Here is a 23,013-nt window from a genome sequence, read left to right on the forward strand (position 1 = left end):
TGTATTTTACACGGTAATTAAGAAATTATTAATAGATTATTTAACTTTACTATTTTCCCTTTGCTCATATTTATTAGTCTCTTAAAAAAAGTTTTTGGATCTTTAAAATTTGTTTAAACTTTCAAAGCATATGTAAGGGTAAAATGAAAAAACAATAATTAATTTTATCTTAATTTAGTAAATGATCAAATAATATAAAACTAATATTTTTAATAAGATACTCATCTAATATGGAACGGAGGAAAGTACTAACTATTCTCATTTTCACCTACCAAATAGTCAATACTTGCACTAAAATATTTGTTTGATTTTCATCTGAAGGAATCCCTCTTAACCTCTAAACGGAAAATAAATAGGATTCTTTTTGAAAAATCATACTATAATCTTCATTTAATATGAATCACAACATGGTCGCTTGCAATTATGAAATCGTTACTCCATTTACCTTCCTTGCCTTCTTTAGCTTTCTTTTGAGTTTATTATATTGGACTCTTTTTTTTTATTTGAGTTTCAATACTCCGAATTTAATTTAGAACTATTTTTTTTTTCATCACTCGTTTAAAGAACTTATCATTTTCATGCAATTCTTATTTTGAAAATATGTAGAAACAAATGGAGTACTTAAAAATAAAAAATAATAATACAAAATGCTATTGTATATAATACAGGGACGATACTAAATTTCTTTCAAAAATTGGATAATTATAAGAAAATTATTTCTCATTTTACTCATCCACTTTATTAAAAATAATTTTTACTTTTACTTATTCATCTTAACATACAAAAAAAAAATCTTTTTTTTTAATTTTACCCTTGATATTCATTCCAAAATCATTTCTCTAATCTACTAAAGATTATATACCAATTAATATGGATATGATGCTAAAATATGTATTTTGTTTATTATTTTTACACTTTCTATTGTGGAGAACCAAAAGTCAACTCATGAGTAGTTGTTCAAGCTTATTCCCTCTGAAAATTAGGTAAATTGATTAACTGAGATCTGCTTTATTAATTAAGGAACTATTTTAGTTTTTTCCCAACCAAAATATTACAATTTTTTTTTTATAAAAAAAAACAGAGATTAGAGGAGTTGGCACAGAGTTTGTAAGAAATAGATTCGACTTAACCTCAGCAGTGTCGCCATCATCAGCTACCTTGACTTCAACTTCACACCTTCCTACTCTCTCTACTTACCCTAATTATCAATATCAAAATCAAAGCACCAACTTTTCCCTTTTTCTCAAATTAATCATCACTCTCCCTTTGATTCCCTGTTCCATTTCTCTTTCTATGAAGATTTGAGTTACCAGGTAAGTGCACCTTGCTATTTCCTCATCAAGATTCACTAATTCCCATCTCAAAGATTTGATTTTGCAAACGTCCCAAGTTTGTTTTTGCTGTTCTGATTTCGAATTTAGCAAGTTCTATCCTTGTTCTAAAGTGGGTTGGTCATGAATTTCTCGGTTTTCAACTAAATACTTGAGGAATCTTGATTAAAGGGGTTGGGGGAAATGTCTTTTTTTGCTTCTTATTGGACAATGGCTAGTATTATTATCTGGTTGATGTTGCTGTCTGTTGGTTTTGTTCATTCTTATATGGTAGAAGGAGAGTTAGGACCTAGGACTAGAACTTCTATGACATACAAATACGAAAGAACTGATGAAGTCAACAAAGAATGTGCTTTTGTTTTAGCTTCTGCTTCTGAATTGAAACCTGATGATAACAGAATCTATAGCATAAAACATGAATTAACTTTTTTGAATGGAGATTGGTGGCAAGTGTCCAATGGGGCTTCTTCAATAATGCCTTTTGATGATAGAGATCTTTCAAACACATCATCGGATCTTCGATCTCCGTTGAACTTAGTTTCGTTCTGGGTTACGAATGTTGATCTTGCTCATCAATCTAAGAAATCTGTGAGTGTGAGTGGGATATTGCAGATTGGTATCACCCTAGATGGCTTGTTTTCAAGTAAACCATATGAAAGAAGTCCTCATTTCGATATATGGCCCGGTCACTCCCAGCTTTCTGTGACATTTGAAGGAGTATACATTGAATCGAAGAAAAATCAAGGGGAAAGAGTGATGTGTTTGTTAGGGACAACAATGTTGCCTTCTCGTCAGCAAGAGTCTACTGATCCGTGGGAGTGGGTAAAGGAATCTGGTTATACTAATCAGCCACCTCTTATGCAAGATGATCGAATTTTGTTCGTGCTTCATTATCCTAGAACAAATACACTGACAAATAGAGCAATTTTGGGAACAATGAAAAGCTTAAACCCGAAGACCAGTTTTAAATACTTTGATGAAGTTCATATGTCTTCTTGGCTGGGAACTTCTTCAAAGTACGAATTTGGCTCTGAAAAGTTTGTGTCCAAAGCTTGTGATCCATACCCGTACAAAGATAGTCTGAGTACTGAGATAAATACATATAGAGGGCTTGACTTCTGTTATATTCTTCAAAGATTCACTCATCAAGAAGCCTTAACATTTGTGCCGAACTGGAAATGCAACGGTACAGATGATTTTTGCAGTCAATTGGGTCCATACAGATCAGAAAAGGAGATAAACGCCACGGATGGGGGTTTTAAGGACGTTAAGCTTGTCCTTCAGGATGTTCGATGTGATAAAATATCTGTAAAAGATAATGTCACTTCTGCAAGGGTCTCTTCTGTGTTTAGAGTGGTTTCTCCATTGGAGAATCAGTTCACTGCAGCGCAAAGGACTGGGCTTAATAACATGACTCTTTCTGCTGAGGGAATCTGGAAATCTTCCAGTGGACAGCTTTGTATGGTTGGTTGCCGTGGAGTAGTTGGTGCAGAAGACAGCAACTGTGATTCTCGAATCTGCTTGTATGTTTCGCTCTCCTTTTCAATAACACAAAGGAGCATAATTATTGGCCATTTTTCCAGCATTGATGGAAGCAGTAGGCGTTACTTTCCTTTATCATTTGAGAAACTGATCCGCCCTGTTGAGTTGTGGGATCAATATACTGCTTCTCGCCCATATTACAAGTACTCAAAAATCAATGCAGCTGTTACGGTCCTTGAGAAAAATGAGCCCTTTAACTTTGGTTCAATGTTTAAGAAATCACTGTTGACATTCCCAAAACTGGAAGATGCAGATTCTTTTCCCGTCAGCCTTTCGATTCTTTCTGAAGATCTCTCCCTTCATTCATCAGCAATTGCAGATCAAATCGCTCGTTCAGCTAACCAAAGAGTTGAAATTGAAATGGAGATTCTTTCTCTTGGTCCGATGTTTGGGCCTTTGGCAAATGGTTCCATCAGTGAAAAAGAGAATTCTTATCATGCTAAGGCTGAATACACAGAAAAACAGCTTCTCTTAAATGTTTCTGCTCAACTTAGTCTCACTGGGACGTCATACACTAACATCTCGTTGCTTTTTGTAGAGGGACTGTATGATCCACATGTCGGAAAGATGGACCTCATTGGTTGCCGGGATGTTCGAGCCTCCTGGAAAATCCTATCAGAAAGTATGGACCTTGAGGCTGGATTGGATTGTCTGATTGAGGTGGTTATAGTCTACCCACCAACCACTGCTCGTTGGTTGGTCAATCCAACAGCTAAAATCTCTGTATCTTCTCAAAGGAATGAGGATGATCCACTATATTTTAGTACTGTGAACCTTCAAACATTCCCCATTATGTACAGGAAGCAGCGGGAAGATATTCTTTCCCGTAGGGGCGTAGAGGGCATCCTCCGCATCTTGACACTCTCTCTGGCGATCTTTTGCATTCTCAGCCAACTATTTTACATCAGAGATAATGTGGAATCAGTTCCATATGTCTCGCTTGCCATGCTAGGTGTCCAAGCTCTTGGATACGGCTTGCCTTTGATCACAGGTGCAGAGGCTTTGTTCAAAATGATGGGTGCTGAAATCAATGAGACGCCATCTTATGATCTTGATAACAGCCAGTGGATCCGTCTGATTGATTATACTGTCAAGGTTCTTGTGCTTGTTGCCTTTCTAGTAACAGCGAGGCTCAGCCAAAAGGTGTGGAGATCCCGTATCCGGTTACTGACAAGGAACCCTCTTGAACCACATCGTGTTCCAAGTGACAAGTGGGTACTTCTCAGTACACTGGTAATACATGCTGCTGGATATATCATTGTTCTTTTTATCCACTCCTTTAATACAAGCCAGAAACCTCTTCATGCTGAACGTTACGTAGATTCCACCGGAAATTTCCACACCTTGAGGGAATGGGAAACTGAATTGGAGGAGTACATGGGTTTGATTCAAGATTTCTTTTTGCTTCCTCAAGTAATAGGCAACCTTGTTTGGCAAATCCACTGCAAACCACTCAGAAAACTATATTATATTGGGCTTACGTCCGTTAGACTTCTGCCTCATATATATGATTACATCAGATCTCCTGTTCCCAATCCCTATTTCTCCGAAGAATACGAGTTTGTGAACCCTCGGTTTGATTTTTACACCAAGTTTGGAGACATTGCCATACCAGTGGCTGCAGTTCTACTGGCAGTTGTTGTGTATATTCAGCAGAGGTGGAACTATGAGAAGCTTACCGAAAGACTAAAACTGGGCAAGATTAAGCTTCTACCAGTTGGGTCTCGAGTTTATGAGAGGTTACCTTCTGCTGAAACTGAACTTACATCGGGGGTAAATAATCATGACAAAGTCCTGGATGTCGAGTGAGAGTGAGATTTTACTGACTTGATGAGTAAGAAGATTACACTTCGAAAAAGAAAGTTTACTGACTTCTTGTATGTACATTTTGAGCAGTTTATATCTAGGCCTGCGGAATTGTTTCTTTTCTCAAATATGTTTGGATGGGCTTAAAAAAAGTAACTCTTATGTATGAAGTGTTTTTAGAACTTTGAAGTAAATAAGCAGTTGAGTGTTTGTATAAAAGTGCTTATGTTGAAAATAAGTGTTTGAATTTTAGGGTTAAAAGAATAAAAATGGTAGTTTGGGAATTTAGTTAAAATATAAGGGATATAAAAGTAATTTTCATGGTCAAACAAAATGGCTTTAAGCACTTAGAAAAAAAAGAAGTTAGAAATCGTAATTTTTCATTTTTGACTGACTTTAAGAACTTTATGGCTTAAAGTTCGCATTAGGGAAACACGTCCAAAAGATAAAAAGGGGCTTTAAATTGATTTTGACCAACTTAAAGCCCTTCCAAACGGGCTCTTACTATAAAAGAATCCCCATCAAGCATGAGATGTTCCAAGAATTTAACCAACATTTTTACTGGTCTTTGACAATGAAATGGTTCTGGATAATCATGTTATCGTAGGCCTTTTCCCCAATGTTGTTATCTTCTATGTTGCAAAAATGTTCTCGGATCAGACATGCTCTGGTGGCATTTCGGATCACCCGCGTGACAGGCGGAAATACTTACCACTATACTACAACGGCCTTTGATGATAAATCACCGAGTAAGTTGTTTAATATCTAAAAACCTTTTAAATGATTTAAGCACAACAAAATCACATGACAAAACGATGCCACAATATATATTTTTTGTTTTATTTTTATTAAGTTATTTGTTGGTTTCCAAAATAATTTAATTACTTTGATAGTGAAATGGTAAGTACCTTCCATTGTTTTATCTTTGAGAAATTACTCGTGATATAACATATATACTAGTATACATAGTTTTACACCCTATTGAATTATTGAAAGTTGGCACATATCCAATAGCATCAATAGTTATATTCATATTCTTTCACCTGAATATATATTTGCAGATATTGTGCCACAATGACAAGACTTAACATTATCTTTTTAGTAAAATTGTACGTCGCATACATGTATATATATATTTGCATGTGTGAAGACAGGTATTTCTTGGTTTGGGGGTAATTGACATACTATATTGTACTGTGGAGAAAAAGGCACATGGTTACTTGGGACAATCACTACATGGGCAGATCATACTAGTATGTTGGAGAGATCCTGCCATCCCTATAGCTATCCTTGAGAGCACGACGGCTCAATAGAATGAATGATTTAAAGCTAAAATTTAGAAAAAAAGTTACTCTTAATTAATTTTTTTAATATATTTTATTTTTATAAATTCTAAAAAAATATTATAATATATCGTAATTTAATAATTAATTTTTCTTTTTCAATTGACAGTATAACAGTTCTTTGTAATATTTTGTAAGACAAGATTAAATATATATAAATTATTGTATGTTACATAACAACACAATGTTTAAATCTCTCTTATTGATTATAGTTTTGAAAACTATTTAATATAATCAATTGTTACATAAATTATCAAAATTATTCTAAAAGGGCTTAAAAATAAAAGTAAAACTTTACTTCATTGAACATGCCAATTAGAGTATTATTTTTTTCTTATATTATATTTCATAATATTTTAAAGGAAAAAAAGGGTCAAAATGCTTTTAAACTATTTGAAATGAACAAAAATGTCCTCCGTTTATAGTTTGGTGCAAAGATGCCCTTACCGTCAATATTTTGGTCCAGAAATGCCGTTATTATTATTTAATGGATCAAAAATGCCTCTACTATTCTTTTGATTCTTCGTTTAATCGATCAAATTTATTTCCTTTTTTTCATCTTCGGTGTGTTTTCGTATACTGAATTTGGGGGATTTTTGGTTCTTTGGATGCCCTTATTTTTTGGCGTTAGGGTTGAGCCGCCCTTGCTTAAGAGTTCACCCTCTAGCACAACATCCTTAATTCTTGAGGTACACAGAAAGACACGAAGCTAAATTAAGACCGAGTTCATCACGATGGTGGGCTTTTGTTTTCTTCTGTTTTTGATGCATGGTTACTATTTACTAGATATCATTTTTGCAAACAAATTTGGAAAGATTGATTTGCCGGCGTAATGTTTGATCCAATCTACTTAATGTTGTCCTGGTCTTTGTATTTCGTAAGTCCTAACGTAGTGTGGCTAAAAACATGTTTGTTCTTTCGGCTGTGACATCTTTTTTGTTTTTTTTGGTCTGTAACAAAAAAATGTCATAAACTAAAAGTAAATATTAAAGTGTCTTAATAAGGACAATTTGATAAACGTAACAAAGTCTTTTCTTATTTTTTAAATTATATATCTGATCAAACGGTACCACATAAAATAAGACGGAAGAACGGAAGAAGTAGCTTGATATTCAAACTCATCCATCTGCCCTTTTGTCCACCGCGCGCGACAGAAATGCCAACACACCCTGTTTCCTTGTTTTTATCTCATTTTTGTAGTCTATGATCCCCTAGTACTACTACGCGCCCCATTTCTATGGGAACCCCTCATTTTGTCCAATGCGTTGTACAACATCTATATATATATATATATATATACTCAACTCTATTTCAAATTAATTACCTTACTTTTGTAATTTAATTTGTATTACAACACACTAATCGTGTAAGTAATTTTTACATTATTTATTAAATTTAATATATTGTATCAGGTTAATTACTTTGTTTAATTTTTATATTATCAACTACACTGAAGATTATTTGTACTGACATATTTTTGAGATTAAAAGTTCATACATATATCTATGATTCGTTGTGTTCTGCATAGTGGGTTCAGACGAATTTGCTGACCTAAAGCTACACCTGTCCTTATTTGGGTATATAAATTCTCACGAAGATAAAGATTGATAAATATTCTTCCAATGGGTCAAAAGAGGAACACAAGTAGATATATATTTTCAGGAAAAAAGAAAAAAGGTTACTACTGGCTATATTAGCCTACCTTGACACCACTCTGATCTTTAGAATGAGCAAAACCTATGCGATGAGCGCAAAGGCGAACAGATGAAAGTGCCTTATCGAAATGTTTTGCCTTAGTGCCCAAATACTCGCTCCATGTCACTGGCTTATACATTGGAGGGTTCATTTGGTCTACCAATTTGGACAGGGGCGAAACTTTCACCCCCGATGGTGGCCCATATAAATAGGCCACCGAAAGACGGTGTCTAGTCCGATTCACTACCGCCCGATGCAGAACACTCGGGTACAACCCGTTTGACAGTATGTGTAACAAATCACCCACGTTGATAACTAATGCGCCGCCAAGTGGAGGAACGGTAACCCACCCGTTGCCTTCTTTGAACACTTGTAAACCACTTGTATTGTTTTGGTGAAGGATGGTTAATATGGTAGAATCCGTATGTGCAGCTAGACCCATGGCCCGATCCGGATCCGGACAAGCCGGGTAAGAATTTAGTTGTAGGGCCGAGCAACCGCTTCTTGGACCAACGGCCCATTTCACATCTTCCTTTGATATTCCAAGGGACCCAAGCATTAGACTCATCAGTCTTCCCGCTAGCTTTTCCATTTCATTTTCGTATTCCGTGATGACGTCACTGAGAAATTCAAAAAAAGAGACTAAAAAAATAATGAAAGAGACGAAAAAAAAGATAGTAGTATTACTTTTTAAGTGACATAAAAAGTTGTAAAGTGGATTTGATTTTCAGTGTGGTACTAAAGTATAGGTGCGCGGATTCAATTGAACTTAATATTTTGAAATTAGAGGGATTAATGAAAGTACCAGAATTTGTTGTAATCATGTGGCCAAAGTTGGCGGGCGTGTTCAAGAGGGGAACCAAAAATTGTGAACCCTTCTGACCACATGAGCTTAGAGAAAAAAGAAGAAATTCGAGCCACCCCATAACCAGCGATGCCATCGGGCGAACGAGCGGCTTTTAATTTTTGCTGCATCGGAAGGGAAAATAGTCCAGTCCCGGACGCTTCGATATCGTTGAGTAATCGCTGAGAGATATTGTGGTTTACGATTTGGAATGCGCCCCATGTTTTGCATGCATGTCCTATTTTTTCCATGGCAAATTTATCATCATTTAGATCGATAACTGGAATAGACTCTACATTAATATTACGCGAACCATCACATGAATGATGATCGTCTAATGACGATCTCCATGCATGTGATTCAGGTAATTCTTTTATCGAGTACAAGTCGAGTAGTTTTTCTGATATTATTGAAGGCATAGTAGCTAGAAATTAAAGATATAAAGTGTTACTTAGGACTTATTGGAATTGGATATAAGTATTGAAGAAGAAGAGTGGAATTCTGTGGTGAAGAGGTGATGAAAATGAGAAGAATATATATAGAGGCGATGGAGACAACGAATGCTGGGAAGAAATGAATATAAATAATTAATAAATATATAGAAATGAAAGAATTTAAAAATTTGAGTGGTTTTGGGGAAGTCTTGGTGTCGATATAAAGAAGGGGACAAGAAATGAAAGCAAGAAATGGATAGAGTAGACTATCATTGGACAAACGAAAGATCAAAAGTTTAATGGACCATCATGTCCTCTAGGCAAAATTAAATCCATAACATATATATGCCTACGAATTTCGAAAGTTAATTATGAATTCAGGCATGGAATTATTAAATTTTTTGAAATAAATTTGTATATTTGGAAATTATTTTAAAATATAAATATATAAAGGATATGTAAAAAAAATTACAATTATTTTTTTTTAATTAAATCTCAAAATTCAAAAAGTGTCATATATATCTAGTATAAGTGTATAACCATTCACGTCGCGAAGCTGTTGGGGTATATACCATTAGTCATATGTTTAGATATGATATGTTTGAGAAATAGCGTTTGGAATATGTAATATTAAACATGTATTTAATTAAATATAGTATTTATTGTTGAACGATTATTTATTTAATTTTAATAAAAATTCAAATAACTAATATTTTTATTTATATGTCCATTTACTTATATAATATATAGATGATATGGTATATAAAATTTTAACTAATATGTGGAAGATTAAATCATGTTTATGTTCACAATCAAAGATGAAAATTGGACAAACTATCAGTATGGTCATAGCACAAGATTAAGCATTATTTATCTTGATTATAAAAATAGTATAATTCCAACTTCTTATTTCAGTACATTTTGTATGTATTGAACAGATCAAGTAGAAATAAGTATTTATATTGACTTAATAAAATAATTCTCTAGTCCATTAAATGTACTTATAATACTCTTAAAATCTCTATATGATTATTATTAGCTATGTATGTTGTTTATTGTTTTGATTTATTAAGAAGAGAGATTGATTTAAAATGTTTGATAAATTGAATAATACAAAATACATTGATGAAGTAATAGTTTAGTTGATGAAATTCATGTCCGTGTATAGATATTGATGATACACTTTTAAGAAAGTTTATATGTTTTCATGTATATCCGACAATGAAATAAATTAAGCAAAAGTTTAAAGGAAATAATTACTGAATTAAACCGTTAGTAATTTAGTTTGATTGATTAGTATTTGAATCTTAACAATAAAGTTAAATAAGAGTTATATAATGAAAGAATTTCGAATTTGAAACGAGGAGTGCAGTTATGAATTTTTGATGGAATAATTCTTTGTTTATTACGGTAAGATTAGTTTAGATACTTTAATTAATTTCAAAATAAAAATTATGGTTAATTATATTTTTTGGTCCCTACTATAACCTTATTAATTAGAAATTAAATTAAATTTGAATTTTAGTGGAAAAGGAAGGTCTAACAAGTTAGGGAAAGAGTTTTAAATGCTAAAATGTGGCTATATAAAAAATCTTATTCCATCAATAAGACTATTTTTTACACGTTTTTTTGTGAGAAAATTGGCCCACCCAAATTTCGTGTATTCCAATATTATTTAAGTAACACAACAAAAGATGCAAGTTTGATAATGAGGACTGCTTCCACTGCTTATGCGCACCTGAGGGAGGAGGTGAAATTCTCTTGATCGTCTGATTCTATAATGGAGATTCGTAACTAAGTTTCTAAATAAAGAACAATAAATAAATGGTGGTAAAATTAATTTTGTCTCCAGAGGGCCACAACAATTTATTTTTTGATCACGCTTATAAGCAGTGATGAATCTACAATTTTCACTAAAGTATTAACATATACAACTGGCACATACAAAGATAAATCTTAAACCAATATAGAATAGAAGAATTAAGGTTAATACACGGTGAGTGGAATCAGTAGGTGTCAATTGATATTCTTTCGTAGTCCATAAATTATATTATTTTGCTACTATAATTTACGGACGACAAAAGAATATCAATTAACACCTACTTAGAAACGTGTGATTCCACCCATCACATATTGAACTTAATTCTTCTCTCCTATACTGGTTTGAGATTTATGTATATAATGTCTGTCTAATTCATGTGGTTTTGTCTTGTAATATCAACATCATGACTTCCTTACTAGCTAGGTCCTGATATTTGATCAATCCTACAAGATAATACTATAATGCTTTCTTCCCCACCCCACATGACATCCCAAAACCAAATGCCTCAATTCCTCTCTCCTATTGGCCTATTAATCTGATGACAGCAATACCCTCCCCATATAATATCTGGAGCTTGCCCTTTCGGTATTAGAGAAATTAAGTCATATTATTTCTACAATTCTCTGGTGACTATGATCAGACTCAACAACTTGTTAAGACTTGTACTGCATGTATCCCTTTTCTTTTCTTTTTTTAGTTTTTTTGTGAAAGGACAGAAATCAGAATACTCTATTGGAAGCATTAGCAAGGGTATTTTCGTCCTCAAATTTTTTTTATGCTTTTCTAGTTTGATCATTCCTTCGACAAGCAGTAAAGTCACTTTTAATATTTTTCGCGGTTAGATTTTATGTCTTTTGTCCCATTCTTTTTAATCAAACATTTAACTTTCTTTAATCGATCACTAATTTTGTCAATTTATGGATTTCTTTGTTTGATTAATAGTGTACTTTTGTCTCCCAACTTTTTCTTTTTCTACGTTAGATAAGGTAGGTTTTGCAAAATTCTTCATAAATTTCTTCTTTTTTTTTTGGTTGTCGTCTAGGCCATAAGATTGTGTTGTGGTGGTGGTCATACAACATAAAGAGAACAAATTAAAATTAAATGGCTCGTAGGAGTGTCAATGTTATGATCATTGCTAATTTATTGGGACAATCATATCATATAATGGATGGGGGTCATGTGCAAAAGGAGGATATTATATAGTACAAGGATACATGAATAAAATGACCACCTTATTAGTTGCATATGCACTTCACGTGGCATGGACGTGATTAGGTTGGAGCATTTTGCTTTTGTGTCTTGGCCTATAGCAATTTTAGACTAATGTATACGTCCTTGAAATAATCTGTTTTTTTTGTCACATAAATAATACAGTAGGGAATATTTGTACTGGAAGTTCAGTCGCCATTATGTGGGCAATATATATATTTACATTGATCTTTGTTCACCACCCCTTCGGGAAAGGTTAAGGCTATAAATATTTGTCCATCTAGTTTATTAACATAATTGAAGTATACGTAATATATATACTGTTATATCTAATATACATGTTGTGTATAAATATGTATATTATATATGTATTTAGTATATAAAGTACACTTTATCCATATATATTATACATATTTTGTAAATTAGATGATCGAATAATTCAGGCTCATAATTATTTCAAAAAAATAATAATTCTACTATATAAAAGGGTACAATCAGCATTGCCTTGAATTTGTGATCAAATATTGCCGTCGTTATTTATGTTATTTAAAAATAGGTGATTGTTTGTTTATACGAAAAGGAAGTTCTGCAAAAGTAACAACATAAATTGCTCAAATACCCATGAGCTACTGAGGTCTATGGCGGTGCATTGTAAATGGCTAGCTGAACACATTGTCTGATTTGATGATGAATTGATAATTACTAAAGATATACAGATTGATAAAATAACAGTAACCGTGAATACGATTCTCAATCAATACGAGTAAACTAAAATATCTTTATATAATTATTGGGCAAAAATATCTTCTATGGATATATACAATTATTAGTTTCTATTTTGACTAAGTTGTAATCTACAGTAAATGGTATATATATATTATATACGCATCTCCATATATACCTAACAACACGAAAAAAACTTTAAATTTGTGACTAAGAATTTGTCACAAATTGAATGTCGCAAAGAATTTGTGGCAAAAGAATGAAATCAGTCATAAAAAGGGTTGTAAATTCCATTTACACGTTGATAAATACCGTCACGAAATCATCAAAAATTGTGATGGATAACATTCAGTATATTCACAAAGATCAGTGGAGATCAAATAAATCTCAATGAGGTCCATATCACCTTGATTTGAGAAACGGAGAAATCTTAAGAGAGAGAAGAATATGGTCATCGAATCATGAGAAATCTTAAGAGAGAGAAGAATCAAGGGAAAAAGAGAATTGTCCCCATATTATTTTATCTATAATATTTTTGTTTCTTCAGATTTTATTTATTGTTGATTTATTTTCCATTTTTTAAAAATTTGTTGCAAGCAAATTGGCACGCCCAGTTAGATGAAATTTTGAAAAGAACTGTACAATCTTGACTACCCTTTATTCATTCCCCCAAGAGAGAATATATATGTCATATAATATTGAAATAAAGAAACTAAATATCTCTTTAATATGCTACCAAATATACAAAGAATTATATGGTAATTATTTCCGTACAAATAATGCTACCAAATATATAAAGAATTATATGGTAATTATTTTTCTACAAATATGCTACCAAATATACAAAGATATTATACTGCAATACCCTCCTCCCTCAAGTTAGAGCATGAGAATCAAAAATGCCCAACTTGAAAAGCAAGAAGTCAAACTGAGTTTTGCCAATTGTGAAGATGTTGAAACGTGCGATGGAGAGATCAAACCTTCATTAATTGCATCACAAACAAAGTGACAATCTACCTCAATGTGCTTTGTTCGTTCATAAAAAACTGGATTTTTTGCAATGTGCAAAGCGGACTGACTATCACAAAATAATTTGATCGCCTTGGGATGTTGTATACCTAAACTCAACAACAGACCTTTCAGCCACTTCAACTCACAAGTGACCGCAACCATGGACCTATATTTAGCTTCTGCAGAAGATCTAGAAACTGTGTACTACTTCTTTGTCTTCCAAGAGATGGGAGATTGACCGAGAAATATTAGCCAACCTGTCAACGAACGACGAGTAAGCGGACAAACCGCCCAATCAGAATCACACCATCCCTGCAAAGTCAACTCATTGTCGGCATGTAACAAAATACCCTATCCTGGGTTGTCTTTTAAATAACGGACCACTCGTAACGCCGTTTCTCAATGTTTAATTCAGGGTTCTTGCATGATTTGAGATAAAATATGAACATAGTATGCCAAGTTCGGTCGAGTGACCCCCAAATAAATCAAACGCCCGACTAATCTACAGTAGACCTCCGGATCCGACAACAAATCTCCATTTGCCAGACTAAGTTTATGATTTTGCTCAATAGGTAACCCACTTGGCTTTGCACCTAAAAACCCTACTTCAGAGACAATATCAAGAGTATACTTGCGTTGATACAAAAATAACCCAGATTAACTATGAGCTACTTCAATACCCAAAAAATATTTGACAGACCCAAGGTCTTTCATTTTGAAACAATCACTCAAATAGCCTTTGAAAGTTGAAGTGCAGCGAAATCATTCCTAGAAATAATAAGATCATCAACATAAACCAAGATATTAATCTGAATATTTCCTCTAGTAAATGTAAAAAGAGAATAATCAGAATACGATTGTAGGAAATCGTACCCTTTCAAAGCAGTCATCAATTTTGCAAACCAACATCTAGAGGCTTGTTTCAACCTATACAGCAATTTGCGAAAACGACACACCAACATAGGATCTAGACTTTTAAACCTGGGAGGGAGCTTCATTGTCACGCCCCGGGAGGGTACCCTAGACGTGACCGGCACTCGAAAAACCATTTCTGGCCTTCAAGTGAACCACTTGGTCCAATCACACTTTCATTCAGTTACACTCTATTAGAGGAAGACTCAAATCATAAGAATACTATTCATAATAAAGCCAAAGGCCAACCACATCTCCATTCAACAACTAGAAAAAATAAAACTAGTCACAACGAAATAATTCAACATCATCCACACTCTAGTCTATGAAGCCTCTATCAATAATATAAGAGGTGCCAATGACAAATTCATGGCTACCACAAATCAAAATAAAGGAAAACTAACTCAATGTTGAAAAGATAACTACGGTATCCTCTGAAAACAAGGAGGACTCACCAACTAGCTGGAAGTGAATAGATCTTCAACGATGCGCCTGTTGATGATCTCTAGTACCTGTCTCTGCATCATGAAACGATGCAGGCCAAATGGCGTCAGTATGTGGAATGTACGAGTATGTAAAATGGCCGAATAAAACATACATCAAGGTGGGATCAAATCAACTCAGAATCTCAACTCAGAAGAAGGTACAACTCAATCAAGATGTTCTGAGTCTAAACAAAATATAATTTAGACAGGACCAATCATATACAATCCAACCCAATCCATCCCAATCCGACTCAGAGTACTATCAAGACCTATATGGGAGTTTCTCTTATCCGACAGCCATCACTTATGAGCCAGTGATAGTACAACAAGCCGACGTTGTTGCCACGTCTGTGCATACCTTGCCAGGGTACGAACGAATCAACAAATCATAAATTCTTAACCAATCAAGTCCTATTATATCAGGACAGTAATTTGGAAAACATCCGACTTTAACGGTCCAATTCCTTCCTACGTTTGGCGACGTAGTTATTGGATTCGAGTTATTACTTACCTTACCTAATTCGGTGCTCGATACTCCTCCCAAGACTCAATGCTCATAAAACTCTATCCAATCAATTCAATCTAATCATATCGACCAGTCTCATATGGACCTTTGTCAATTCATCAATTCTATCCCAAATCAAGCCTCTTGTCCAATCATATTATCCAATCAACCCCAATCTTATATTTTTTTTAAAGGCATGTAAAAGACAATGGCCTAGTCTATATCTCTTTTTATTTTTATTTTTAGGAAATCTCAAGAATATTGCTTACTTTACTTTCTGTCATCACCTTTGACTAGAAAGAATGTCTTTCCATAGTGTTCTTTTGCCAAACATTATTATTTAATAACTATCCAAGTTGTCCCAAACAAAATCAAACACTTCACGTAAAATTAGGAAATAAATGATAAAGTTAGCTTTTTCTATATTATTAGAATATATCAAAGTGGAAGTATTATATGAATATACTAATAGGAATATAACTTTTTCTTAAATATAATTTAATTTCATGATGCTAATGGAATTCCATTGAGGCATCAACTCACAGAAATTGGATTCATGCTAACTAAAAGGTTAATCAAATATTGTCCCCATCTTATTTCTAGCAATTTGGATCTGTGAAGGTGTTAAACTAATGAAAACATCCTAACCAACATTTTAGTATTCTTTCTATGTTCCATCATTTGGTAGTTGAATTAAACTATAACGTACCAACGGATTTCAAATTACTGCAAGTTAATTATCTATTGTTAATATAACAAAAATATGTTTAACAACTCATATCAATCAACTCTTAGACATACCAAAATATGTATAACAACTCATATCAATCAACTCTTAGACATAACAAAATATGTATAACAACTCATATCAATCAACTCTTAGACATAACAAAATATGTATAACAACTCATATCAATCAACTCTTAGACATAACAAAATATGTATAACAACTCATATCAATCAACTCTTAGACATAACAAAATATGTATAACAACTCATATCAATCAACTCTTAGACATAACAAAATATGTATAACAACTCATATCAATCAACTCTTAGACATAACAAAATATGTATAACAACTCATATCAATCAACTCATATCAAACATGAAACATTTATCAATTTCTCAACTTATCAATATCAACATAACAAAATCAAGTTAATAGATGTATGAACTCATTAGGACATAAATCTATCAAGAAAACCCAATTCTTATGAAAATTCAATCTCAAATAAGATGTAGGGCACATGGTGAATTTAATCCATGTTTTTAGTAGCCTTGCATACCTTAGTGTAGATTTTGAAGAAACCTTGATGTTAGGTCTTCAAAGAAAAACTTGAATCCTTGAGTTTGAGAGGATTTTATTGGAGATAATTTGAGAGAGAAGGGGATAAAGATTTGGGTTGTTTGGAGAGGAAAAAGACTGAAATTATGATCCAAAATGCGTCCGGTTATGTATATAGATATTAGGTAATTTTACCAAAATATCCCTACAAAATCTGGAAAATCGGCCAAAATTCGCTGCAGGTCTTCTCTGTTCGATCAAGCATAACTTTTGACTCTGAACTCGGAAAAATACAATATTTGTGGCGTTAGAAAGAAGACTCAAAGACATTTAATTTGATAGGTTATGGGACACCCAGTTCATTATATTTTAGGATATATGATCGTTTGAAGTTGATCCTTATACTAACTCATTCGGAAACTTAGCCGAAAGGAATTCTTTGAACTTGGCTTGATTTTTTTTGGGGATTCCTTATGACCCTAAATCACATATAATATTTTAAATACTTATGAATCAATCATAGATCATATATACAAATAGAAGCCTTCGAGTTCGATCTTATACGTCATGAAGAATGGTTCGAATCTTAGTGGAAAAATATTGGGGTGTTACATTCATATACACCTCCTCATCAAGGTCACCATGTAAAAAGGCGTTATGAACATCCATTTGATGAAGTTCTCAATTTTTTGATACTACAATGGTTAGGAAGGCTCGAACAGTAGTTATCTTGGCGACCAGAACAAAAATTTCATTATAGTCAATCCCTGCTTGTTGATGATTTCCCAACACAACCAAGCGCAATTTGAGCCATTCCATATCTCCATTTGACAAAAACTTCATCTTGTACACCCATTGATTACCAAGTGCTTTCTTACCCAGAGGAAGATGTTCCAAAGTCCATGTACCATTGTCTTCCAATGCACGCATCTCTTCTTTCATTGAATATATCCAACCTTCGTGTTTCATGGCTTGTTTGAAGGTCTTACAATTTTTATCTGAAATAATAGCTGCAAAAAACTTACGATAATATATAAAGAAATTGTCATAATTAATATAGTGTGCCAAATGATAGAGAGTACTTGAGGATTGATTGTTAACCAGAGTAGTAGGAGACGGACTATTAGCAAAAACTGAGTATGTCACATGATCACAAAGCAAAATAGAGGGAAATTTATCTCGAACACCACGCCCCAAGCCACCTTCCATAACCGTGGCTGGAGTATGGTGATGTTGCCCTCTTTCGCTGCCAGCAGGCATTGGGTTCTAGTGGGCTAGGCAGTGGCCGTTGGCTGTAGCTCGTCCTAGCTGCCAGCAGGCGCTGGTTGAGCTGTTGCTTGCGGTTGCTGTCCGACAGTCTCCGAACTATCAACTTTGCCCCCTAAGTCATTCCGTACACCATAAAATCACCTTCAATTTCAGCACCCATATCAAAAAAATTAGACAAAATATGAACATCATCCGGACAAGCAAAATAAAACACATCCTCCACAAACTTTACATCACGAGAGAAAATAAATTCCTTCGTATCAAAATCAAACAACCGTCACCCCTTCTTACCAAACGGATATCCCATAAACAAACACTTTCTGTTTCGACTAGCAAATTTGTTACCCTGAATTTTTTGATTATGAGCAAAGCACAAACACCCAAAGATATGAATAGCATCGAAAAAAAGAGGTTTATTGAATAAAATTTCGAAAGGTGTTTTATTTTGTAAATTGGGTGTAGGGGTACGATTTATGAGATGAGATGTAGCAAGAACACATTACCACTTAAAGGAAATTTGTCTCTAGGATGCTTAGCACGTAAACACACTTTACAATCCTTTGCTAAACTACTCTTATCACTACTAACATGAGGAAGAACCTTAACTACTCTCTCGGAAGAATGCTCCAATCGTCGATGCCACAATTCCAATGCTGACGCTGCCATGATAGTAGACACATGTTGCACCATGTCTGATTTGCTAAAATAGTATAATTCATCCCTCCTAACTCCCGTTCCAATCAGCTCCTTCAGTGGGTCCTGAACAACACACATATAAGAATTAAAAAAGATAATTGTGCGTAAATTATCAGTAAGTTGGGGGACGGAGAGTAAGTTGCAACGTAAATAAGGCACATAAAAGACATGATGAAAAGTGATTTTATCTAACAGTCGAACGGAACCTTCTAAAGAAGCACACACCTTTTCTCCATTAGGCAAACCAACAGGACAATCAACAATATGAACATCAAACAACCAAGATTTCTCACCGATAATATGATGAGTAGAACCAGTGTCAATAATCCAAGAAGAAACATTAAACTTACCATTCAAGCGAATTTCTGGAATTATAGCATTACCAAAAAATCATGTAATAGCCTTTCATTGATCGAAAGTAAAGTGCTGACCCACGACAGCGATATTTGATACGGTTGTTACATAATTTGCCATGGGTAAAGACGTGGAGGTGCTGTCGGGTGTGGCAGTTGCGGCTGTCTATTCATCAAAATTGTCACTCTTAAAACAAGTAAGCGTGATATAGTCCTCGGATCGATCTTGAGGACCGAGAAAATAGAAGAATTAGACTCAATTTTGGATGGTGGTGGAGGAGGTACGTCGTCACCAGCCATAAAAATTTGCGATGAAGAAAAAAAATTTGGCTCAGATACCATGAAAAGAACTGTACAATCTTGACTGCCCTTTATTCATTCCCCAAGAGAGAATATATATGTGATACAATATAAAAATAAGGAAACTAAATATCTCTTTAATATGCTACCAAATATACAAAAAATTATATGGTAATTATTTCCCTACAAATATGCTACCAAACATATAAAGAATTATATGGTAATTATTTTCCTACAAATATGTTACCAAATATACAAAGATATTATACTGCAATAAATTTATCCTTCATCTATTCTCTTACAAATCAAATACGTAAATCTGAAGTCACAAAATTGCAAAGGTGGAAGAATAAGTATTTCAAGTCTCGTCTTTCAATTTTATTAAGTTTACACTCCGACAAGCCATGAAGTAGGGGGCATTTGTAGACATCATAATTTTGTAGAACTCTACAAGACAAGTCTTATTTCAGTTAAGGTTTCTTGAGGGATACTCTACCCGAAACCCTAACAATGCCAATATAAAGGGTATTATATTCCCTTGAAAAGGCATCACAAATATTTCGCAAATTCATGAAATATTCACAAATATCAATGGAGATCAAATAAATCTCAATGAGATCCATATTATTCTAGTTCAAGAAATATGTCACTATGTTCCTCGAATTATGGAGAAATCTTAAGAGAGAGAAGGATCAAGGGACGAACAAAATTGTACCCATATTATTTTATCTATAATTTTCTTATTTCTTTCGATTTTATTTATTGTTGATTTATTTTTTATTTATTTAAAATTTGTTGCAAACAAGATCATTTTGTTGTTGGTTAGAAAAAAAATTACTTATATATTAAAACCATCATAGTTAATTTCATGTTTTGTAACTTTTTGTTTTCCTTTAATAAAATGCAGTACATCAAATACGCATTTTTAAATATTATATATTTTACAGTATCACATAACTAAAACTTGTATTACTATTACAAATCAGTCTTCATATAATTATAAGCAAGATGAAAAATAAAATAAATAATATACAAATAATTAAATTTTACATTACTAATTTTTACCTCATGTATAACTCGAACTAGCGGTCGAACGAGCCTTTACATTGAAGTTTAATTTTGTACTCTCTTCGACCTTCGTTTAATTTTTTTTCGATATCTATATTAAAAATAGATATTTAATTTTATTTGTTAAATTTTTTAGCAAATCAAAAGAATTTTATTACTTTATTAATAAGAGTAATTTATTCAAATACATATTTAATTGAAATTTTCTTAAAATATATGTCATGTCATCAAAGTCAAGTAATTAAAACAGAGAAAATATATATTTAACTTTATGTTTTGGGTGACGTCATTACTAGTGCCAAAAAACAATACTGATTTTATAATTGTTGTGCTACATCATCCTGCAGGGAAAATGCTGTCGGTAAACCCCATGTAGTGTGGATTGGGGACCAGAATTTATTTAATAAAAAATGAGAAATCATACCTTTTCTTTTTCTTTTTTTTTCTCTGTGCTTTTCAACTGCTAATATTTTAATTGGGAATTACACTTTGAGAGAATTCTCTTAAGCCAGATTTAAATGTGTTTATCCTAAAAACGATATAATTGAACTGTATTCGGTAAAACTTTTCTGGAGTGCGTGGCATTATAAGGGATGGATATGTGTAGAAGAGGTTCAATGGGTATATAAAATTTTGATTTTTATTCAAACTATATAGTCTTCATTAACTTATAAATACAGTCAACAATTCGTTGTAATTGACAAAATATCTAACCACTTGACATGTCATTCATGATTGCAAGGGATCATCTATATATTCCGTCATTAAATTATTCAAACCTTCATCTAATTATTATTTTGTTGAATACTTGATATTGGCTAAAAGAAACTAATATCTGTCCATTAAACTAAACAAACCTCAGCTCGTGGACCCTCTTACTTTACCTTCAAAGCTAATTAGATAATAGACCACTTAAAAAGAAATAAATCAATTGTATGCTTTAATATTTCTTTCAATTGTTCCAATTTGTTTTGGCAATGACAAATAATACAGGCTTCATATTTCCCTAGCTTCTTTAATTTATAATGACCTCGTAGACAGGGGAGAATCTTTGATCAAATTGGAAACATTATAGGATTATTTTTAACACATGATTACAATTTACCGGAGTAATAAACTAAATGTGTTATGTTAAAAATTTCAAACTCGAATCATAAAGTTCAAATCTTGACATGATTTGTGGTATGATAATTAAAATTTCTTCATCCTTAATCAATATTTTCAGACTTGAGTATTTGAAAATAACAAAAATTATGTTCAAATTGTCACCCCAACAAAGATTTTGCAATACACAAATTTAAATTCTATCGGACGTTAATATCAATATTAGACACTAAATTAAAAAAAATTCAAATCTTAAATTCGTTACGCTAATAAATAATCTCTATCATTCAATTGGACGGGGCACTCGAAGAAAGGGACATATACTGAGCAATTACGAAAAATTGACTCCCCTTATATATTTATCTATTCGTGAGCAAATGAAGATTCTTATCATCATTCGGTAGTGGCCACAAAATTACAATCATTAGCTTATCTTTTCGATCTTTGGAAAAAGAAGATCTATATATCTTGGATCTAATGGGTCCATATATAACGTGATGCCTAGCTAATTTGCTAAGCAGTATTTAATAAATAGATTACGTAATCCTGATAAATTAAGTACTATTTTAAAGAGTTTCACTCAAGTTGGTGAAATTATAGAGGTAATAGTTGGCCAATCATCATTAATACTTACAATGTTTACACTATTAAATCCAACTAATTAACAGTAATTTTTTAATTAAGAAAGTGCAGTTGATTGATGATTATAATTTCCATAACTAGTGAAGTCGATAATGACATATCAATGTTTTTTTTCTCTTCCTTTTTTAAATGGATATTGACAAATTGCATGAAACGTCAAGGTCAATAATAGAAAATGGACCGTCCAATGTAGTTATAATAAAATAAATATAAGGGAACACAATATTTTATCTCTTTGATTTTATTCCAATTTCCATGAGTGGTCAATTTTTTGTTTCCTATTAAAGGAGCTAATTATATGATTCAGAAAAATGGCAGTTTTAGGGCAGTCATTGTCCTTCCAAATTGTAGTTATAACGCGGTGTTTATTGATCTGCAATTTTTTTACTTTTTTTAAAAAAAAGTTAAATTCATTCGTTCAAAAATTATATAGTAAGTATAAAACAAAATTAACTTTATGATATATTTAAATTATTAAATTCCTTTGACTTAAGGTGTAAGTTTACTAAATTGGTAAAGGAGGTTAAAAATTTGCTGTAAATTGTTGATTTAAATTTAAAGTGTAATATTATGAACAATTTTTTGAATCCTCTTGTGCTATTTTCTTCGATTCAATTTACGTGACATTTTT

The 23,013-nt window shown here is 32.9% G+C and overlaps 2 protein-coding genes across 2 annotated transcripts; one reads left to right on the forward strand and one right to left on the reverse strand.

Annotated features, from left to right (window-relative positions):
- The first annotated feature begins 1,077 nt into the window (after positions 1–1,077).
- LOC129896763 (uncharacterized) lies at positions 1,078–4,779 on the forward strand. The gene has a single exon (XM_055972726.1). The coding sequence runs from the start codon at positions 1,515–1,517 to the stop codon at positions 4,680–4,682; it is 3,168 nt and encodes a 1,055-aa protein (XP_055828701.1). The 5' UTR covers positions 1,078–1,514; the 3' UTR covers positions 4,683–4,779.
- Positions 4,780–7,579: 2,800 nt separating this feature from the next.
- LOC129896765 (gibberellin 3-beta-dioxygenase 1-like) lies at positions 7,580–9,070 on the reverse strand. The gene is made up of 2 exons (XM_055972727.1): positions 8,523–9,070; positions 7,580–8,337 (listed from the first exon to the last, which is right to left on the reverse strand). Exons 1-2 carry the CDS (start codon positions 8,978–8,980, stop codon positions 7,716–7,718), a joined length of 1,080 nt encoding a protein of 359 aa, XP_055828702.1. The 5' UTR covers positions 8,981–9,070; the 3' UTR covers positions 7,580–7,715.
- Positions 9,071–23,013: the final 13,943 nt, after the last annotated feature.

Source organism: Solanum dulcamara, chromosome 7, assembly GCF_947179165.1.
Source record: "Solanum dulcamara chromosome 7, daSolDulc1.2, whole genome shotgun sequence".
Taxonomy (NCBI): domain Eukaryota; kingdom Viridiplantae; phylum Streptophyta; class Magnoliopsida; order Solanales; family Solanaceae; genus Solanum; species Solanum dulcamara.